At 31.3% G+C, this 23,480-nt stretch overlaps 2 protein-coding genes across 6 annotated transcripts in view; one reads left to right on the forward strand and one right to left on the reverse strand.

Annotated features, from left to right (window-relative positions):
* The window catches only part of LOC102670567 (cuticle protein 19-like), a 24,337-nt gene extending 9,303 nt beyond the window's left edge, over positions 1 to 15,034 (reverse strand). Inside the window, exons 1-3 of one of the 2 annotated variants that reach the window (XM_006612860.2) lie at positions 14,917 to 15,034; positions 11,781 to 12,050; positions 9,530 to 9,852 (exon numbers count right to left, since the gene is read on the reverse strand). In XM_006612860.2, the coding sequence (XP_006612923.1) occupies positions 9,565 to 9,852; positions 11,781 to 12,050; positions 14,917 to 14,925 (567 nt within the window). In that variant the 5' untranslated portion in view covers positions 14,926 to 15,034 and the 3' untranslated portion in view covers positions 9,530 to 9,564. Of the gene's footprint in view, positions 1 to 9,526; positions 9,853 to 11,780; positions 12,051 to 14,916 lie in introns of those variants that run through there. The other variant, XM_006612859.2, reaches the window with a different exon arrangement.
* The window catches only part of LOC102670798 (neutral ceramidase), a 43,424-nt gene that overhangs the window by 4,060 nt on the left and 15,884 nt on the right, over positions 1 to 23,480 (forward strand). For all 4 annotated transcript variants that reach the window (XM_006612863.2, XM_006612861.2, XM_031509150.1 and 1 more), the window contains exons 2-7: positions 3,089 to 3,260; positions 3,915 to 4,058; positions 4,592 to 4,768; positions 4,988 to 5,115; positions 5,203 to 5,404; positions 6,492 to 6,698. In XM_006612863.2, coding sequence (XP_006612926.1) covers positions 3,120 to 3,260; positions 3,915 to 4,058; positions 4,592 to 4,768; positions 4,988 to 5,115; positions 5,203 to 5,404; positions 6,492 to 6,698 — 999 coding nt within the window. In that variant the 5' untranslated portion in view covers positions 3,089 to 3,119. The remainder of the gene's footprint in view (positions 1 to 3,088; positions 3,261 to 3,914; positions 4,059 to 4,591; positions 4,769 to 4,987; positions 5,116 to 5,202; positions 5,405 to 6,491; positions 6,699 to 23,480) is intronic.

The following is a 23,480-nucleotide window of genomic DNA, read 5'->3' on the forward strand; positions in this document are numbered from 1 at the left end:
GGTGAATTTGGTTATAGCGTTAATGTAGGTGATGTTAAAATGAAAATTTTGAGACAGGAAGTTTTGTTAATTCGATGAGAAAGAATGTGATAATGATTTAGTAGGAAAAGTTGTGAATGAAGAAGTTTTTAAAAATTTAAAAATTGGTAGAATGGGTTGATTTGTATAAGAAGTGTGTCGAAGCATTGATAATTTATATTTGTAACTAACTCGATCGTTTTTTTATTTTTAATAATATTGGCGTAAAGTAATAATAGTGGGAAAAATTTATTTTACAATTTAGTTCGCAATTATTTTCAGTTCAGCAACGTATATTCTCACTGATATTAATTATCAAAGCAATTAGAAGTGTTGCGTTCTCGTGAATAGAATAACACGATAATTTACATTCGAGTAACTTCGACATCAAAAGTTTGCCAACTTAAAGGTTATTTATTCTCACGGTAATCTCGTTTTACAAAAAAATTAATTCTTAAATCATAATAATTTCATATACAATGATCGTTGAATTAAAATTTTATAAAGATGTATCTAAATCTGTTTCTCACATTGATTATCAAAAGACAAGAGACAATTTCATAAAGGCAAACAATTCAAAATTATATTGAAAACTGTTCGTGACCCATTTTAACAATAAGTATGATTATCGACTTTCTCAAAATAATGATTTTTCAACGAAGTAGCACACTAGGTTAACTAAACCCAGAGAATCATTATCTTCGCAGTTCAATTCTTCGACTTAGAAATTTCCAATCTATTATCTCTATTATCAAACAATAGACTAGAAATATGCGAAAGAGAAAACCATTATGACACATAGTTTGATAGTTTGATGATGCATTAGGACGCGTGAATCGACTCGAATTAACCCTTTGACAATCTCGTAATAAAATTACGAGAAATTTGGCAACGTGAAAAATAATTATTCTTTCGTCATCCAAGAAAATATTTACATAATTTTAATTAATTATATTATAAAATTTAAGACGCGGTTGATCTCGAAAATATTCACGAATCAATTTCAATATTTGATTTTTAAAAAAATGATTTTTCACTGGGATTATAAATGTGTATATTAAAATTTGATATTTTTTTTTTATTGATATATAATTTCTCATCAAATATACTAAACATTCAACGTGATCGAATATTTTTAAAACCAATTATTCTTAATTGGATACTTTAAATCAAATCAAATCAACACAATTTTTATCGAAATATAAAATATAACCAGATTCAACGCTGAGTCCATTCATAAGAAATTCGTTTTACCGAATTTATTCTCAAATTCGGTAATAATAACTTTTCGAATCGAATCTCTATAAAGTTTTAGTGAGAATTAAAGCTTTCCGACAGATTTGAGAAATTAATTTTTCTTTGATAATCCGTCGACAATTGTCGAGAAGCAATCGAATTAGATAAGAAAAAGGATGAATCAGAGAAAGGAGCAATCACAACAAAGTTTCTAGATAATAGTGCTCGTCTCGACGATTAGCCTTAATCATCGAAGATTCTCTCGTTGCCAAGTGTGACTTACTATCTGTCGTTTTTTGTTCTTTCCTCCTCGATAAACTGACTGTCCCAGTTGCATGGAAAATTAATAAAGAGGTGTCACGGTTATTCGTCTCTCTTTTTTGCTCCTTCGCTTTTCTTCGATAAGAGGAGGAAGAGGAAACGATTGAATGAAAGCTTGTCGATTTTCTTTTCTCTTTTGTAAGTACGTATTGAAGTGGATGTGAAAAGATTGATTCATTAAAAGAATTCCATAAAAATTTCGTGAAAATATACTATATATGTGTATCTTGTTTTTTATCGATAAGAATGCAGATGAGTGTTTTTGTTATCATAAATATAAGATGATACGAAATAATTTTTATTTTTATTTATTCAATGTTAATTATTGCATTATATTATTTATTAATCGAATTAACTTTATAAATATTATATTCGTACAAAATTCTAATTCTAATAAGTTTCTAAATATTTCTAAATAATACTTTTGTTACATTCTGTTAATTTCTGGATGACAATTTTTCTTCGTCTTCTTGGGAATTGTATTGGCACGAGACAAAAGGTAGTCAATGAAGACAATGATCGTGAATGAAAAAGGATCGTGTTGAATCACGCGACGTCCATTTGAAATTATTTTGCGTAAACAAAATCGTAACGCGATTGAATTACGTGGCCAAACGATTCATGATAGATTTCATGCTCGAGCGATATGGATTACTCACGTGACGAAAGTTTAAAAGTACAACAATACATAACATTCCGTGTAAAACTCCATTGTTCCTCGCACTTTTTTGTTCCCATGACTTACAATCGTTCCATTATCTCTTCCCGTTTTTATCTCGTATTATCTGTTTTCTTTTCCTTCTTCTTCTTCTTCTTTTTTTCTCGTGCAAAGTTTTCCAACAGTGAACACATTGCACATGTTTTTTTCTTAACAATATTTTTTTTCTGAACAATAATAAATTTATTGTTCGTTTATAATATTTTTTTAATTATTCATGTACAATAATTTAATCTAATAATTTGAAGTTTATAAAATATTTCTAAAAATCAATATATCTTCAATATTCTTTAATTCTTTATTCTTTAATAACCTTTGATTTTATTTTCGAAATTTCAAAATCAAAGAATGGTTTTTCTTATTTAATTTAGAAGTAGAAAATTTTTTAATATCATCAAAAAGATTTCTTTCTTGTTAATTCTCTTACATTTAAAAAAATTGCAATTTCTAAATATTGAAATTTTCTTTAAATTTATACACATCAATGTGGTAGCTTTATATTTCTTTTTTTTTTTTCTCAACTTTCATGTTTTCTCAACCAATTTCTCCAACAATTCGTATTCGATTAATTCAATTCATCTTGAATCAAAAGGAGTGATTAAACACTTGACGTACAACTTATCCTTCGATTTTATCTCGATGAATATAAATATAAATATCGAGAAACGAGACAACGGAGCTTAAAATCAGAATGGAAAAGAATTGGACATCGATTTCATGCGTCCCTTATCTTTGGACGATAATATTAAACCGCATTGAAATGGAAATGAGACACAGTGAACCGGTTGATTTCAGCGTGTTCAGATTGGTGGCAGAGAAAAGCTGAATGGAGGCACCGGCACTCTTGAGGATCCTTGCGCTTCTCTCGATATGGCTGCTCCAGGTTGCGGTGCCGGGCGCCATTGCGTTCTACACCATTGGCGTGGGCAGAGCGGACACAACTGGACCCGTTGCTGAAATAGTTTTCGTTAGTATCCTTTGTGTGCTTTTTCCATTTTAATATTATCACAATTCGACAACAAGTTTCTTTCTTCAACGTTGAGAAACTTAGAAAAATAATTGAATCCAAAATGTCGAAATAATATTCGTTATCTTGATCTTTTGATAAATATAATTACAATTCGAAGAAAATAATTGAATCCAAAATGTCTAAAATAATATTCGTTAGTATTCTTTATATTTTTCTTTCTATTATTATTCTTTGAGTAAAAATATTACAATTCAGAAAATTAATAAATAATAAATAATGATAAATCAATGCATAATTATTGCTTTTTTCGCGACTTTTTTTTCTTTAAAAAATTGGTGTTTTATTTAATTTTTTTTCATAAAAATAATCCTCAAACAAATGGGAAGCAGTAATTGAAATAATCATTTAAAGATGTGTTTGTTAAATGTTGTTATTGTTTTTGTTGAATTAATTAAAGTAAATAATTTTCTCTAAGCGTCCATATTTTTCATTTTTCCTTTATTTTATATTCTTTCTTAATACCATTTTGAATTATAAGAATTATTTTTTTAATCATCCTGTTTGTATCTCAATAGAAATATTCAATAATGATTGAATCGAATTTTCTTTCTTCTGTATTCGGATCACGAGGAGAGTTGTTCGTATTTCCAGATGGGCTACGCGAAGATCGATCAGAAGGGATCAGGACTCCATCTTCGAACGTTTTCTCGGGCATTCATCATCGACGATGGGGAGGAGAGGTTCGTGTTTGTCAGCGTGGACAGTGCGATGATAGGAAACGGGATACGTGAAACGGTAATCCGCACTTTGCATCTAACCCTTTCCTTCTTGATCAATATAATAGAAATTTTCCATCATTTTTCGGGCACGATTAAATATTGTCAAGTCTTATATCCCACGTCTAATTAATTGTATTTATCGATTCGATTCATCTTTCCTATTTTTATCTATAAATCGAAAAAAGAATATAGATTGAAAATTTCGAATAAACAATAGATAATCGATATAATTAAAAAGAGATTTCGTATCAAGATATGCAATTCGTATCGATAATTTTTAAAATCGAAAATAAATTAATAACGAGATAATAAAAATATTTTTGAATAGCTTGTGTTAGATTGAAATTTTCATTGAGAAAGATTCTATTTTTTAAATAAAATAAAAATAAGAATATCTCGATTACAATACAATTTAAGAAAGATAAGAAAGAGTAATCGATAGGTAAATAATATTTTGTTTTAAATTCAATAAATTTCTAAAGTTTATCGATTTCGATATATCGAAAATTTTTATCTTCTCACTTAAGATCGTAACACTCGTTGCTACAGGTGGTGGAGAATCTCCAAAAACAGTATGGCGATTTGTATACGGAGAAGAATGTCATGATCAGTGCAACCCACTCGCACTCCACCCCCGGTGGATTCATGTTGCACATGCTATTCGATCTCACGACGTTCGGTTTCGTTAGGGAGACGTTCGATGCCATGGTTAATGGGATAACCAAGGTAACACTCGTTTCCAAAAATTTCGAGTGTATTGTAATTGTAATGTATTCTAAATATCTATTCTAAATATCAATGTAATTCTAAATATCTAATTTCCACTTAATCGTTATAATTAATAATTCTTTCTAAAAAAGAGAAAAAAAGTTTTAACGAAATAATAAATTGGAAAGTAAAGAAAAATAATATAATATAAAGATTAAATATTATTACTTTTTTCAGAGTATCGAACGTGCCCATAACGCCATGGTGCCAGGTCGGCTCTTCATCACCCATGGGGAAGTTCACGGTGTCAATATAAACAGGAGTCCATTCGCTTATCTAAACAATCCAAAAGTGGAGAGGGACAAGTATTAAAATATTATTCTCGTGGTTAAATAAATTTCCTTTCTTCATTCGATGATCGAATGAACGAACAAGTTAATCTCGATGCACAGGTACAGGGACAATGTGGATAAGATTTTGACGCAAATACAATTTTACAAGAATGAGGATAATAAACCATTGGGTGTAATTAATTGGTTCGCCATCCATCCGACAAGTATGAATAACACGAATCATCTGGTGTCCAGTGATAACATTGGTTATGCCTCGATTCTTTTTGAGAGAATAATGAACAATGATTCACTGATTGGCAAGGTAAGAAACGATGTTATTAATTTATTCAAAGACTCCAAAAATAATTTTATTATACGATCAAAGTGTAGATAGGAGTGTTTTAAGAAAATTAAATTTATTTGTAATTATTAATATGATACAAACTTATCTTAAATCTGTTTCAATAATTTTGATAATCAAGAATTAATCCATTTTGTTTATTAATTAGTTTTATTAAATGTTTTAAAATCGTTTAAAACATTTTAATTTAATTTGGTAGATTATAAAAAAGATTATTGAATATCGAATAAGATATCGAATAATTATAATTATATTAATATTTATAAAAATATTTATTTCATATTTTTAATAATTATATGTACTATTATATTTAATTTTGTAAATTAAATATAAATTATTTGTATAAATATTATTTATATAATATTATATAATATTGCTATTCGATAATAATATATAATATTATAAATATTATAAATATAAATTAAATATTATTATATATTATTATTATATTATTNTTAATATTTATATAAATTAAATATTATTATTATTTAATAATTATTGTTTAATAATATTTAATAATTAATTAATTTTTTTATGAAATTAAAAAAGAAATATACGTCACGTATTAATTTATATATATCTTTTTTATAACATTTCAAACTTTTTTAAATTTATTTCAAATCGTTGACAAATATTTTAAAACAGTCGCAAATAATTTTTCGATAAATTAAATCTTATAACGCGTTATACATGTAAATACGCGTACGTATTCCCATCGAATGTAAGAAAGAATAACAATATTCGAAGCGAAGTCGAACTATAAACAAACGAATTATAAACGTATTCGTTCTATCGAAATTCGCGCGTTCGAGGGCACGGGTTTCATTTTGTTTTGAAACGTCGTGCTATACGCATCGCAGCCGTGTTAAATCTCGTTAAAATTTATCGGTTTTAATTTTTTTCTTCGTTATTTTACAATATCGATGCAACGATACGATTCAAATATATATTTTCGCGAGTGCAAATAACGGATGTTATTGAACGGGAAGTAAAGAAGAGATTTTGCGTTCCTTCGAGGATTGTAATTGAAGAAATTGGTTGAGATCAGGGCCCATTCGTGGCAGCCTTCGCCTCCAGCAATCTCGGCGATGTTTCACCCAACACACGTGGCCCGAAATGCGAATTTTCCGGCAATAATTGCTCGAAACAGTACACTTGCCCAGGAAAAAAGGAGATGTGCTTCGCCTCTGGACCAGGGAGGAACATGTTCGAGAGCACCAGCATCATAGCCAACAAGATGTTCAAGGAATCTTGGGTGAGTCAAATTTCTTTCTTATATGCTTCTCTTCTTTTTTTAACTTTATGTAAATTTTCTTTCGTGTGTATGAATGTGTATGTGTGCGTGTTAAATGGAACAACGTTTTCGTTAGAGTTTTTTTTTTATTATAACAAGGTGTGAATATTTCTTTATAGGTATTTTATTATTAATTGTTATTTATTTGTTATTAATTGTTATTTATTGTTATTTTTTTTTTATTTCAGTTGTTAAGAATTTTTGTTTAAAAGTATACGCGTTTATAATACTATGAATATGTATAGAAATAAGTTAATCAATCAATCGATGATTAGTTCATATTAAAAAGTGGAATTTGTAGATAAGAAATGAATATTTCAAAACAGTTATTTTCGCGGATTTATCGATCAGATTAATCGAGTACTTACATTTTGAAAGGAAAGCAATATCGTTGATTTGAATTATATCAAAAATTCGAAATTATATTCCTATTTTAAATTAGTTTATATCATAATTTATTATTTATTGCTTCCAAAATTCGATATTACAAAATTTTATTTCCTGATCAAAAAATTCAAAAAATCAAAATAAGTTAATTGTTTATATTTATCATAATTTTCTTCCAAAAATTGCCTTTCCTATTTTTTTTTTCGATATTCCTTTCGATATTCCGAAGAATAAGCATCATTCTTCGTTATTAAAATCAATTTCATCTTCCAAATCTTCGATTTATAACAATTCTCGAGTAGTCAAAGTAAACTTAGAAATGACGTTCTTCGCCATTGTCTCGCGCATTTTTATCATTCGTCATTAAGTTTTCATGGGAAAAACATTCAAATATATTTCAACGAAATTTACAATGAAATCGCGTGACACGAGAATAATGAGAGAGGAAAAAGTTTAAAAAATTACGAATCGACAGAAATAGACGTTTAGATAAAATTTACGAATCAGGTGTAAAAAATAAATGAATTAATTCGTCGCGAGATTACATTTCAAATCTGTTCAAAATTTTTTTCGTGATAATAATTATTGAAGAGATCGGATTATTGGCACATAAATAATTTAAAGGGTTTGGTTTATTTTTAAATAATTTAAATAAATAATCTATATTTAATTTAATAAAAACAATTAATTTTAAAATGAAAGAAATTCTTCTGAGAGTAATCTTCAAGAGTCTCTTTTTTTCATTTTAATCGGTCGATTATCTGCACAAAATGGGAAACGTGGCCCAAAGAGAGGCTTAATTCGTTTCATTAAGAAACTTGGTTAACGTTAACGAGCCATTGTAATCTTTCTTCCTCGAAATACATTCCTGAATTACATCGATGAAATAACGAGTTTTTCTTCTTTTTTATTTCTCATCTTTTCTTAATTAATTAAGCAAGATAATTAGTTGTAAAATTTTGGCTCAAATTAAAGGAAAAGTATTTCATTTTTTATTTTTTTTTATCGAAAGAAGAAAGACTTAATACGATAACATTGATACGATTTTATTGAATACATAAATTTTTTGATCCTTATTTACATGTGTGTAGTGATGGTCGTATGTGTTAGGTCTATTTCACGAACAAAAGTGAAAATGAGGTTATTATATAATATGAAATTATTCGTTGGAAAAGTTTAATAACCATTAGATTGGAAATTTTAATTAAAAGATAAAAAAATTTTCAAAATTAAAAAATTTTTTAACTTTTATGATTTTTAATCTTAACATTTTCGATCTAAAAATTCAAAACCTTGTTTGTTCGTATTTGTTCATAAATATTAATTCAAAGATATATGTAATGTACAAATTTCAAATGTGTTTCACAAAAATTAAAAAATTTCCAACGTTATTAATATTATATATCGAGACACGATACTTCCATCCCTACGATAGATGTGGCACAGTTTTTATGAAACTTAAATATTTGTTATAATTACAATATTATTGCAGAGATTATAAACGATTTTTATTTATTTTTTTGTTTTCTTCTTTCTTCTAAATCTATAATTACAAAATTGTGAAAATTATAAATTTCGATGTTTCAAACTCTTCTAACATCTAATAACCATTAAACCAAGTGTAATTAAGTACAATTCTTCTAACTAATAATAAAGTTTTCAATCGATTTGTCGAATGATAGTGTGTAATTTTCTCTCTGACATTTCTGAAAATTTCAATTTTTTTTTTTAATTTTTTAAACAATATTTTGAATATTTTAAAGTATTTATTTATTTATCAAAAAAAAAGATAGCAAAAGAATAATTATTTTTGCCAACGAACACTCGTTTACATATTTTGATAATTCGAAGGATAGTTTTAGATAGAGTTTCTTTTAATAAAAACAAAAAAAAAAGTATTGATAAATCTTACATGGTTAACGATTTCCTATTCCCCCCATTTCTTTTTTTTTCTTGGCACACCATTCTATTTCGATTTCGCACCTCTTAATTAAATAAAATGTATCGTGAATATGTGTTTAGAAAAAATTTAAAAAATTCATCAATATGTATAAATACACATACAAATTGATCTTGTGTGTGTTTAAAATTAATACCCACATTTCACATGGACACGTGGATGATTTTGAATATATTCCATCATTTCTCTCTTTCTCCCTCTCACTTTCTCCTTTAAATTATTTCCAATTTTACAAATTACAAAACCTCAAGTTTCCAAGTTTTTCAATCTCCACGGTATCCTTTGAAATTCTTCATGGTTTAAAAATTCCACGATTGAATGAAGTTTGATTCGATTTAATCGTAAGCTCGATATAAATATCATAAAAAAAAAAGGGTTTATCTCCGTACAACTAACTTAAATAAAATTTCTTCTCCTCTCCGACCCTGTCTTCACATTTTTCCCCCTCCTTCCCCATTTTAAACGCGATTCACAATTGTGTTAAAAGTGATGCTTCTCGTACTCCTCGTAACTATTGTAATACGCCGGGGATATGTACTTGGCCACGGGGATGGGTTTCGGGTGAATGGCCGGACCAACTTTTTTAACCACCGCGTTGAAACCGTTGTGGTCGTCCGCCGTGTACTCGACGATTCTCACACTTCCGTCAGGCTCGTTGACGCTGTACGAACCGTGAACCACGTCCCCATCGCGAACCTCGTGCTGGGTCTTCACGTCCCCTGTGTGAGGGTCGTGGACGCCATAGTTGAACATGTATTTCGGATGGGCCTGTAGCAGAAACAGAAAGAGAGAGATTCGAAAATTTCTCGTGATATATATATATTTCTTTTATTTATTATAATATTTGTAGGTGAAAATTTTTTGGAATTTATTGGATTTAATTTTTATAGATTGTATAGACTCGTAATATAGAATTTTTCGAGAATTAATTTCAATTCTAATATTAACATTCTCGTGATACATATATATATATTTTTTTTATCTATTATAATATTTGTAGGTGGAAAATTTTTTGGAATTTATTGGATTTAATTTTTGTAAATTGTATAGACTCGTAATATAGAATTTTTCGAGGATTAATTTCTATTTTAATATTAATATTCTCGTGATATATATATATTTTTTTTATCTACTATAATATTTGTAGGTGAAAATTTTTTGGAATTTATTGTACGATATTAGATTTAATTTTTGTATTGGATAGACTCGTAATGTAGAATTTTTCGAGGATTAATTTTTATTCTAATATTAACATTCTTGTGATATATATATATTTTTATCTATTATAATATTTGTAAGTGGAAATTTTTTTGGAATTTATTGGATTTAATTTTTGTAGATTGGATAGGCTCGTTATTATAGAATTTTTCGAGAATTAATTTCAATTCTAATATTAACATTCTCGTGATATATATATATATATATATATATTTTTATCTATTATAATATTTATAGGTGGAAAATTTTTTGGAATTTATTGGATTTAATTTTTGTAGATTGAATAGGCTCGTATTAGAGAATTTTTCAAGGATTAATTTCTATTCTAATTAATATTCTCTGCTTTTCGTATTTTGTTAGGCGCATAGAAATTGAGATGTGTATAGCTTTAGAGATTATAAAGAGATATCGGGCGAGAAAAGGAGTCGGTATTTCGAATAGAAATTTCGTAACGAATTTTCCATGCGGGGAGTTTAGATCTCCAACGTCGCGAGAAAGTATGACGGAAACGGTGGTGGCAATGAGAGATACATGGCGGAAGGTGTTCGTATGCCAAGCACCGCTTTCCACAGCAAAGAATTTCAATTAACATAAAGCGTCACACCTTGTGAAGTGATTTACGATGCGACACGCGATTCCAAATGCAAATCGTCGATAATTTAATATCTTATCTCGTGAATGACGTCTGTCAATATTAATACCAGCAATTTTTTTTTTTTTTGTTTCGATTCAATTCGATCACGAGGAAGTTAGAAGATAATTTTATGTATACTTTTTTTTTTTTGAAAATGTAACATCCATTTTGAAGTTTATTATTATTAGTTTGTTAAGAACTGTAGAATTTTTTTTTATTTTAGAAGAAATATAAAGTTTTTAATAAGAGAAAATGAAAAATCTTAAATGTAATTAATATAAATTTATGCTCGTTCGATATTTCTTATTGATAATATGAGAAAAATATTCTGGAGAAATAAATAATTCATGAGCGTTATAAAGAATACGTACAATTAAAGATATTTAATTAACTCTGACTTATTCCATACAAAGAAGGAAAATAAAATTTCTTACGCGATAAATATCTATTCACATTTTGTCACATTATTATCACTCTTTATCAATGATAAGATTAATAAATTCGTACTTGAATCGATCTATAATTAATTAATTTAATATCACATTTTAATTTATTTTCCAATAAAAAATAAAAATTCATCATAACGATAGATCAATCCTTCCTTTTATCAAAAAAAGAGAATGAAAAAATAAAAAAAAATTCGCTCAAATTCCTACGTTTTAAAAAATAAAATTAATCGAAAATAATACGTAATAATAACAAAAAAAAATGACCAATCCCCCGTGAAATTAATCGAAGAACGGAATAAAAATTACTCGGCGTAATTTTCAGATGAATAATTATATAAAAACGGTAATTAGAAAAATCAAAGGACAGAGTAATGATGATTGTAGTAGTAGCTTACGTAGTAATCGTGACCGTGATGATCCGCGTGATGATCGTATCCGTGAGATCCATGATCAAGAGTGGCTGTAACGTGAACAGGCGAAGCGGAAACAGCGTGTACCGGAACTGCCACTGTGGGCAACACGGCGTGTCCTTCGTATTGGGATGGGTATCCTTCGAGGCCCTCGTAATCCGTGTAAGAGATCCCGTGACCGCCGTTATACCCGCTTAACACCACCGCGTGACTCATTGCAATCGTCGCGCACAAGTGGCATAACAGGCTCTGAAACTGTAATTGCACGTTGATTGTTTAATTAGTTTCACGATGGATCGTAATTCGTTCGTTTATAATCTTTGAAAAATTCAAAACCCTAAAAAAACAAAATCCTTTCCCCTAATTTTTCAAATGAATGAATTTTAAATCTTAATTGGAGAAATAAAATTCGAAAATTGGCAAATTAAACTCAAAATCCTTTCTTTCGTTGATTTAAAAATTCAGAAAGGCTCTGAGGCTTCTGAAATTTTTGAAAAGCTCAAAAAATGAAATGAAATGAAATCTCGTACGAGAATTAAAAAATTCAAGGATTCTAAAATTCGAAAATTGGCAGATTAAACTCACAATCCGTTCTCTCGTTGATTTAAAAATTCAGAAAAGCTCTGAGGCTTTTGAAATTTTTGAAGAGCTCAAAAAATGACTGAAATCTCGTTCGAGAATTAAAAAATTCAGGGATTCTAAAATTCGAAAATTGGCAAATTAAACTCAAAATCCGTTCTCTCGTTGATTTAAAAATTCAGAAAGACTCTGAGGCCTCTGAAATTTTTGAACGACTCAAAAAACGACTCTCGTTCCAGAATTAAAAAATTCAGGGATTCTAAAATTCGAAAATTGGCAGATTAAACTCAAAATCCTTTCTCTCGTTGATTTAAAAATTCAAAAAAGCTCTGAGACTTCTGAAATTTTCGAACGGCTCGAAAAATTGGAAAATTATTTAGAAATCGATAATTATAAACCAGACGAGAGTTTTGTTCGAGAGTTCGAAATTCTTCCCACGAACGCTGAATGTATCAGCTCGTTGAACGAGGAGCTAACAATGTAAGCGCCACTTTTGCAATAAGGATCGTTATGGAAATGATGATGCATTTAAATCGTTATTAGATCGTTTCTCAGGTTTAGTTACGAGGATAAAACACGTGAACTACGTGGTTAAATAATAATAAATCAATTTTTCGATAATTTGAAATGACGAGTACGTGCTCTGCACGATCAATCCTGAATAGATAGTCAGTTAGAATAAGTTAAAATAATTTTTATGAAATATAATATTCGTAATAAAAATTATTGAATTAATCTTTTGGAAAAAAAATTTACAAAACAATGTTAAAGTATTAATAAATTAATTAAAGTAGAAGAAAATTGAATTAAAAGTTCGGTTATATAATCTCGTTTTTTAAAAACTCGTACTTTGTTCAATCTTGTTAAAATTTGCCGTATAAAAAAACTTGATATCGAGTTATCTAAGTTTAAGTCCATTCCTTTTTTTGATTGAAAAAGTTAATATAGCACAAACATGAAATCCACGCACACACGAAATTCCTCCAAATTGTAACAGAAATGTAATTCTAAATCAATCTAATCAATCTCTTCTAATTCCCATATCGTATCAATTATTCAAATAACTATCTTCCATTAACAAAATCGAATTCCAATCCTTTTTCTCCCCCAATTCCTAAAAAAAATCTAAAGAACAACTCTAAAATACTTTACATGTAAATGGAAAAAAAAAATTTCTAAATTAAGATCGATCATCGATCGAAGAGAGGAACTTTGATGATAAATGTACAAATTGAGAAATAAATTAAACCAAATCCAATTCAAACATTTCAACGATTTCAGAATTATTAGATTAAAATCTCATTAACTTTGTCAATCCAATGTAATAATTCAAAAACACAATTAATCGGATCAATAATACGTTGAAAGGTTTAATCATCGTCGTACCCCGGCTGGGATAATAATCGTCGAACGATTCTATTTTGTCCTCACTCGAGTGATCCACAAAAAAATTTCAAAAGTGGGCGTTGAACGATTTTTCGATGGGTAGTAAGTTGGTCGTACTTGGGAAACTTGGAAAGTCATCGCGTGAAAGTGTCTCGTGTTTCATCTTTCGTGCCGCTTCACGGGTTCTTCTCTCCCCAAGAAAAGTGTCCTTTTTCACTTTCGCGGCGTCGACCTTGCTCCGTAAATTAATACGAATCCACGGAAGTGGGAACGTTTTTACTTCCGCGTGGATCGCAGACCGCAAAAACGAACGTATCGTCTGTCTATGGCAAAGGAAAGAAGTTGATGGCGGTCGATAGATCATTCTCGGGGTCATCGTTCCATGAAGACACTTTGGTAATTTTGAAATTTTTTTTTAAAAAGAAGAAGAAAGAATTTATCTTTAGAAAGAAGAAAACGTTCTTTTTTAATAAAAGTACTCGTTCGTTCCTTCTTGATATCAAAAAATTAATTGATTAATTTTCGACACATGAAAAATGATCGAGAATGAAAATTTTAAGAATTTGAATGTGGGATTCTTGAATTAATTATTAGTGAATAATATAATGTAACTCAAAGGAAGAATTTTAAAAATTTGATAAATGAATTTCGAATTTTTACAATGATATTTAGAATTTGAAGTTTCTTTTCAAATGAAAGGAAGTAATTAGAAAATTCCTCGTTAATCAGCGTAATCTCTCTTCAAAGATAGATATTTAAAGAATACAAGTCATCGCAAATAAATCAAACGACGAGCCATTACCTACAACAACGTATCCCTCAACTTCCTCTTCATCGAACAAACTTCTTCTTAACTAAATCTATTATTTATTTCTCTTATAATCTGATCTAATCGAACAAAAAAATTCCACAAAACAAGATTCTACAAAACGATTATCGCGATAATCCATCCAAGATAAATCAAAAAAAGAAACTTGCACTGCCTGTACCATTTTTATCAATTAACCGTCCGATTAACAACTAACCTACCTACATAATCTGAACAAAATATTCCGATAGAACAAAGAGAGAGAGAGAGAGAGAGAGGAAAATAGAAACACCAAAAATAATGCGCGCGCGCACTTGGCTCGCTTGACTTCCGGTTCCCGATTCGTACCTTCGACATGTTGCCAGTCGCTGTACGTATTCTCCCGTGTGTGTCGTATGCGAAAACAGCGCGATACTCACTGATATCCGTTATTCCAAGACGATGCCCTTATATCTATCTCCCACCTCGTGGCATCAAGTCACTCTCGTTCCGGGCAAAAGCCCTCGGTCCTCCTCCTCCTACTCCCTCTTCCTCCCCACACACCGCCCCCACCCGCACGGAAAACACTCGTCCTCCCCATCGTTCCCTCCGAAGGTGAAGAGAGGAACGCGTGCCGGCGAAAGGACGAGGAGAGCTCTCCGTTGGTCTCTCTCGTTGCGGCCACTTCCGGTCGGTCGCGCGAGGACCTCGCGGATAGGGGGAGGGGATATCCACTCGATGATTTTTCTGATTGCGTGCCTGCGTACGTGATGTATTACTCGTCGTCGATTTAACAGCTTTTTCTTCGATATGTCTTGATGGATTTTCTCAAATTTAGTTGGATTTTTTAATTAAAATGGTCGACGATTTTCCAATCGATCTATGAAATCGCGATCACGACTTAGATCGGTCGTCGATTTAACAGCTTTTTCTTCGATGTGTCTTGATGGATTTTCTCAAATTTGGTTGGATTTTAAAATTAAAATGGTCGACGATTTTCCAATCGATCTATGAAATACGACTTAGATCGAATCTTTCGAATTCTTATCGTTGAGGATATTTGAATAAACGAATTGGATAAATTTCTGAGCGAGTTTGGAATTATTCGAGGATATGGCTCCGATTTTCAAAAAATTGAAACTTCATAAGATATTTCTGTGCATATAAATTCCACGGTGGTGGAGGAAATTAATTTGGGAAGGAAAGGAGCGCGTTGAAAGAGCGAGCCAGGCGTGGTCTCTTCAACTAGTTACGTTAGGAAGTGTCGTAATATATTTAAGCGGAACAAAGCTCGCTGGTGTAGCTCCCAGATAATGGAGAAGAAGTGGGTATATTGTGCCATGGGATCGCAAAACATTCTAAATAATTCACCGTTCGCTAATCACCCCGTGTGTTTTACTTATGCGTGAACTATACGCTCTCGCAATTGCCTCTTTTATTTTCTTCTTCGACCGATTTAATCAACTCGATGACTGTGAAAAATCATCGAGGATCTTGTGCTTTTAATCAAGAGAGGAATCATGAAATTAATTTTGTCGTTAAATCGATGAGAATTATTGTTAGAAAATTCAAAATTCCCCGGGGATTTAAGAATTTTAAAAATTGTAAAAATTTCGTCATTTTCAAATTCTCTTGGATGCCACCATCGTCTATTAAACGAATATTGTATTCTTCCCCCGCGGAGAAGGAGTGGTCCTTGGCTAGGTCACGAGTGATGCAACAACAGAGACGGTATCCGGAGACAGAGCTCGTTTGTCTACCCGAACGAATAGCACTGTTCCCTCGCCCATTAAGCGGCACGGCTCCGTAATCGCGGAAATCGTGCGTGGACGTTATGCAAAGCGACGATTTCGCTCGTTTATTGCCATCGAAAATGTCGGTCAAGAGCGAAGGATGCGGGGAAAAGCATCGGCATCGACGTTTCCAATTATCGAGAAAAAAAGAGAAATTTCTTCCTGTCCTTTTTTTTTTTTACAACATTCTCGTTCGATGAATATATGGTGTTGAAGAAAAGAGTTTTATTGTAATCGGTGGTTTCTCTATTCGTATTCGTCGAATAATGGCATCCAAATCCAAGATTTTCGTTGCTCGAAGAATAACTCGATTATCACTTTCTTTTCTGTATCTTTAAAAAGAAGATTCATTAAATTTTTAAGTTTGTTAGAGATGATATCATTTTTTTTTTATTACTTCGTATGCTTGGAATTGAAAAAAAAATGAAAAGTATAGATTATCTATTTAAAAAAATAGATATGAGAAATTAAATTAATTTTGTATTGTGAATATATACTATATTAGAAAGTATCAGAAAAATATTTGATAAAATTGATAAAGTTTGAAATACTCGTCTCAAGACAAGATTCTTTCGTGCAGGCTCTTTGGGATTATTTCGAAACGAGTCACATTGTGATTCAAAATGCGAGTACAACGTTGGTATGTCGCGATTCGCGATTTAAGATAAAAAAATTTCGGCGAGACGAAGATTAGGATCAAGATTCTTTGCATCCTTCTCGTGAAATTGGCATAAAGATTCCACCCTTGTGTCCATTTGAATTCAAATGTTTGGGATGAATCATGGACAATTCAAAAAAAAAAAGAAAAAAGAAAAAAAGGAGCCTACAACAATGAGAGGATATGGCAACTGGAGACCTCTGACCGAATTATGAAACAATTTTAACGAATGTAAATTTGCCCGTTCGCAGAAAAATTTGGAATTTTTTTTAATTATTAAATCTGGAATTTTAATTTTAATTTAAATTCTTGAGCGGAATATTTTCAAACGTGATTTTAAATTTTTTGAACGATATTTTTGTATTTTCACGTTTCTACAGTTCAAATTTTAAAATGAATGAAAGTTTCGTTCGAATTTCGCTACTTGAATTTTGAAAGTTTTTCGATCGAATAGAATTATCGAATTTTAATTATGTTAGAGCTCAAATCTTTTAAATTTTAAAATTTTCAAGCTTCGAAATTGATTTCAAAATTCTGTAACTCTCTGAATTACATTATATTCTCTCCTAACAAAAGAACGAGACGATATAACACTTCCATCTCCAAGAAAAGAAACAATAATAATAAAAAATAAGTAGATATGTTTCTTACACAATTTATTCGAATTTCTAGACAAACCGCGCTTACATAAAGTTCTAGTTTTTTCACAACTGTATACTTGAAAAGAAAAGAAGAGAAAAAAAAAAATGAAGAGTCAACGGATTTGACGAAAATACACTCACATTTTTATTTATTAGGTAACAGAATCTCGATTGCCAAACGTTCGAGATCCATTAGATTCATAATTCTTCAACAATTCGATTTCTCTTTCTTTTTTTTTTTTCGCTAAAATGGAATGGTAAATAGCTCGAATCCGAGTAAAGAACGGTTTCTGTGAAGACTGGCGTTGTACAGAGCCAGTTAAAGTAGATAATGTCCATGGTCGGGCCGCGTGAAAGGGTCATTAAAGTGGAGTACGTGTTACTGAGTGCCATTCTATGAACGATGAATCCGAAAAGGTATTCTTTTAACGCCTTTTGTAATCATAAACTCCGCGATAAACACGCGTTTCTTCACTCTTGGAAGCATGTCCATTCAACGCACGATTCTCTAATCTTTGTTTTAAAAATGGGATCTAAACTTTCGAAAATCCATTATTCGATAGTTAAATAATTAAATAAACAGGAGATGTCGTTAATTTTTGGCATTTAAAAAAAAAGTAATTAAAACGTAATTAAAATAAAATAGTCGGATCGTTCAATTTTTTTTTCTTTTTTTTTTGGGTTGAATAAATCAAGTTGTTCCTTTCCTTTTTTTTATGTATGTGCGTGTATCTTTTTCTTGAATTTCTAAACTTTCAAATTTACATTTCGAATATATATTCCTTATTACGTTATTGTGTTAATTGTATTTTAGAAAACAAAGTATCCAGTATTCAATTAAACGTCTGAATGAAAAGACATGTTTGTATAATCTCAAAATAAAAGATGAAATTTCATAACCTAGTTATTTACAGGATCGATTTCAACAATTTTTTAACAAAAGAATCAACACTGCATTTAAAACGATTTAATCATCTTAAATTTTAAAACTCTCTTTTATAAATATTTTATTTTATATTATCTTTTTCAAATAAATAATCTATACGTACGAATCTAACACAAATAAGGTTAGATTTCCACGAAGCGCGGTAAATTCAAATTCAAATCTAAAACATAACAATTTGAATGAAGATTATTCAACCAAACTCTAAATATTTCATCGGATTAAATTCGATCAAATGATGATACATTCGATGATGTAACGATATTCGTTATTAAAATTCCCCGTTCAATATCGTCAAAGCAAAAGTTGTTCCATTATTTGTCACGCAACGTGTAGCAGTCGAAGAGAAGTGAAAGCACGTTACATGTGTTTCCCTTCTTCTGATTCAAAAGGGGAGTCTCTCGATCGTCCCGGCCGTCTCGAAGCTGGAAGAGGCCCAGAACTCGTCCCGCCATGTCTGTTACGATTCTAACAGCCGTGAAACCGTGAAAGGTTGGCTCGTGACCGTAATTCCGATGCGGCAGTTAAATGCCCCGCCACGCGGTTAATTTAAACAACAACGTTTAATGTATGGCGGGCGAATTCGAAATGTATGGCAGGGGAAAAAAGATCGTGCGCTCCCACGACTCGATCGTAACCGCTTTTCGCGGCCAATTTCCGGCTTTGGAACGATTTCTGGAACGATATCCACGCTTCCTGTAAAACTTTTCCTCTTATTTTTTTTTCTTTGATACACATTCACTAGGTGTCATTTTTATTTGTTGGAATTTATATATTGTGAACCAATTTTATAAATAATTTGCAGAGAATTTTTTAATTTCTTAGTTTCTGATAAATCATCGATCATTAAGGGTTTCGCTTTTTTAAATAAAAAATTCGTGGATTGAATAATCCATAATATGCAAATAATCTCAATAAATCTCTAACTAGGCTATTTTATTAAACGAATATCTTTTCTTTCAAAATATTAAATATCAGAAAAAAAGAAAAGAAAAGATTTTCGATCCCAACATTTTCTATCGAATCGTTAAAACAAGTATTATTTCTAAATGAAACTTATTAATTCGTAATCGTATGTCAAATGTATGATCGATGTTCATGCAATATTCAACATTATTCATGGTATACATAAGGGGAACGATATCATGCGTGAGACACCGATAATTTACCGGAAGTTGAGTATACCTGGCATACAATTGATGCCCAAAAATTTCCATTCAACACCTAACAAACGTATAATCTTCCAAATTTCGTTGCACGAGTACCACTTTTCGCAAGAAATTTTTTTTCATATCAATTAAACGATTAAAAATTCTCGTTTCTCATTTTTCAATCGTTTCAAAATTAATATTCATCGATGAAAATGTTCGTTACAAATCCTTCGTAAAGAGAGATAGCCATATTAATATTTTATCTTATCTATTATGGATCGCATATTTGTTCGAGTGGAGCGATCCAAAGGTTCTCCTTCATTGCTTCCTCTTCTTTGCTCTCCTTCTGTCGCTGTTCCGTCAATTGGATACAGTCGCGATTACGCAACTCATTGTTTACGAACGGCATTTCAATACAATCGTGTGAGAACGAATCGTTGGGAAGAAAATGTCTTGTAGTATCCTTGGCACACCCCGATTCATCCACCATTTACCAGAAGCTAAGCCTTGCCGCTGATTTGACTTCCAACGAAATTGAATCGCTGTCACAACTCTTTAAAGAACATTGTTCCTTCGATCTTTCGCTAGTCATTTTTCGAATCGAATTAGAAAAAGTCAGATAAATCGATCAAAAAATTGTGCTTATATTTTGAAAATCAGATACAGATGAAAGATTCGTTTCTAAAATTTATTATCCCTTTGATACATAGTTTCATTTCCATCATAGAAAACAACTCTACTCCAACTGTGAAGATTATAACTGCATCACAGATGCAGCACGTTCAATAAATAGACGTTTAAATAAATTGAAAGCCCGTTAAACACGTTTTGAGAGAAGATAAAAACGGAAATCAAAGAAGAAGCTTAAACGATTCCATTCAACCTTCCTCCGTTCAAATTACGTTCTGTTCGTTGAACGAAAAGATGGACGATCGTTAGTGTCTCCATTTTGCGAAACACATAATAAACGATAAAGAGGAGGGAAGAGAAGTTTCTTCGACGAGCATCGGATGCGTTTTGTCATTCTGGAACAGTAGGACGATGGAACGGAACTTGGAATGGTTAACACGGCCACGTTTCGATTTCATGCCGCGTGTTCCGGGGCGAACGAGAGTGAAACTTGTTCGGTTGAATAACCGTGTCGTAACTTAGGAGGAAGCTGCCTTTTTTCTCTCTTTCTTTTCAACAATCGTTAAAGAATTAAAGAAGAATCTCGAATATTTTGGATATCTTTTTTTTTTTGGAATTTTTGGATTTGGTGAGAATTGATATTTCTATTCAGAATATTTTTGTATTTTCTTTCAAAAAAAAAAAATAAAATTTCAAAACTGCATGATTACGCACAATTCACACCTAATTAAGAGATAATTGAAAGGTTTCGCGGACGGATGGTGAAAGAGTTATGCAAATAAAAACTGGAAGACTGGATCTGGAAACAAGTGGCTCGATAATTTTGCAACGCCTAAAATTTACTATCTTTATAATTTTATAACCAACTACGAGCTTCTCGCAACTTCCGGATGATTCATAAATTTGAAGATATGATAATTTTAAGAAAGTTAAGAGGAAATCGACAAATTTTACGCTCGTGAATGTTGCTTTCCTTTTTTTTTTTTCTCCCTCCCCCTTTTTCCTTTTCTTTTCGTACTTACTCGTGCAATATCGTCTTAACAATAGGATATTATTCCTTGTCGTGATTCGCGATTAAGACGAAGATGAAGAAATTTCAGTCAATGACTCACAAACATTTGTTCAAATTCGTATCTTCAATCTACATAAATGTGGATGGAACGTTTTCGAAATTATTGTTAATCCTATCTCGTTCTGATTTCAATATTTTATTACGTCTCTTGAAAAAGGTAATCATATCTGGTTAAATATTTACAACAGTCTTGGAATAAATTAATTTTGGAATAAAAAATTGAACGACAAACAAAATACCTTCCATCCTCATCGCTTATTATCAAGCAAACGGATGAAAAATCCCTGAACTCTTCTCGCGAATTTTCATCCGCGGAAGCAGAATCGTGTCTCTATTCGAGATTCGAGATAACCGGTATAATGAGGCGAGATAGCAGACGATTGCAAAGTCTTGTCTCAACAAACGTGGGAACAGGAACGTGTAAACACATGGACCACCATATACTACTCTCTGTTCGTTCCATTTTTTTTTTCCCCTCCTCTCCTCTCTGCCTCTCCTTTCGCGGTCCCATCGTGGCTCGACAACGCCCGAATCGAACGAGTTGTGCTTGCACAACGGAATGGAATAAGTTAACGCCGTGTTTCGTGGGGGTGTCGAATTGGAAAGGTATATATCGAACTCAATAAATATTTTGGAAATTATTATTATATTATATATGTTTCAGATTTTGCAGGTTCGTGGAATTTCGAAGAAAATAGATTTGATTCGATTTAACTTTTTAAGATTTTAAGGAGAGAGGTTGGGTTCTAGAGAGGCTTCGTTTATTCGAAGATGGATCAGGTTTTCGGAAATGTTAAATTTCCAAATCGAAAGAAGAAGTGTTTGAAGTTTATTATTCTTGAAAAGAAGAAAAAAAGGATTTCCACGAATCCATGAAATTTTATCGATTCTACCTCGTAATTTAATCCTTTGATACGATTGAACGAATAATATCTGGTTAACTCGATATTTTTGATGCTTTTTGACACAAATACTTCGATTCGTGGATCGCATAAATGTATTCGCGGCCATCGCGTATAATCTTTTCGTGAAACGGGCAGGAAGCGTACCAGTTCCATTTCCTATCCACTCCATTATTCTTCTCCACCATTAATTTGGCGGTGAAGGCGTAACAGAGGATTGCGAAGGCGTTGAAATTTGAAATTGGAACGGAGTTGATGATTATATAGCTATAGACACAGTGCTGCCATCTATGAAAATTTTCCCGCTCAAAAACAATTCAAAAACATCCTAACCTCAAAATAATTTATTTCATCAATCTATGGATCTTACTATAAAATTTCATAAATAGAAAAACGAAAATATATATTATTGATCTACAAATACGACATATAACGAAGATATAATCTTCTAATATTTTTTATCCATTATAATTTAAATAAAAAAGTACTTGCTATATAAATCGTGCTACGACATAGCACGATTTATTCCCTATGCAACGAAAACGAGTTTCGACGAGATTCGAGTGGGAAACTGGGGATCCAACGAGGTCAGATCGCGTGGTGATCCTGTGTGATCCTTCCCAGAAAACGCCACACCCTTCCACTTTACGAATCGCGCACGATTCACGCTCCACGCTCGCAAGGACGACGCTCCTCCCTCTTTTTTTCTTTCTTTCCACGAGCTCACGTGAATCACCGTTTTATCTTTTCACACACACGCGTCACGACACGCGCCCTCGCCCGACCAAGTGGAAATAGAACCACGAATTTTCGGATTTCGGACTTCACGGTCGAACGATTTAAGAATATAACGCGAGTATTCGATGCCTAGTGAAATTAATCCATTCAAATTATACTCGACAATATTGATCGAGACTGTATATCTGTCTGAGAGAGATAGAAACAGAGACAGAGAGAGAAAGAAAAAGAGAGAGAGAGAATATTTTTTGACTTTATAAGGTGTTTTAAATTTTAAATATTAAATCTGGAAATTTGAAATTTAATATCGCGTTACTAATTATCATTTCCATTAGATTCATTCTTTTTTTTTTTTTTATTCGTATTTATCCCGCTTCGTCCAATATTCGATTCGAGCGAAATTCC

Source organism: Apis dorsata, unplaced genomic scaffold, assembly GCF_000469605.1.
Source record: "Apis dorsata unplaced genomic scaffold, Apis dorsata 1.3 scaffold_129, whole genome shotgun sequence".
NCBI classification, from domain to species: Eukaryota; Metazoa; Arthropoda; class Insecta; order Hymenoptera; family Apidae; genus Apis; species Apis dorsata.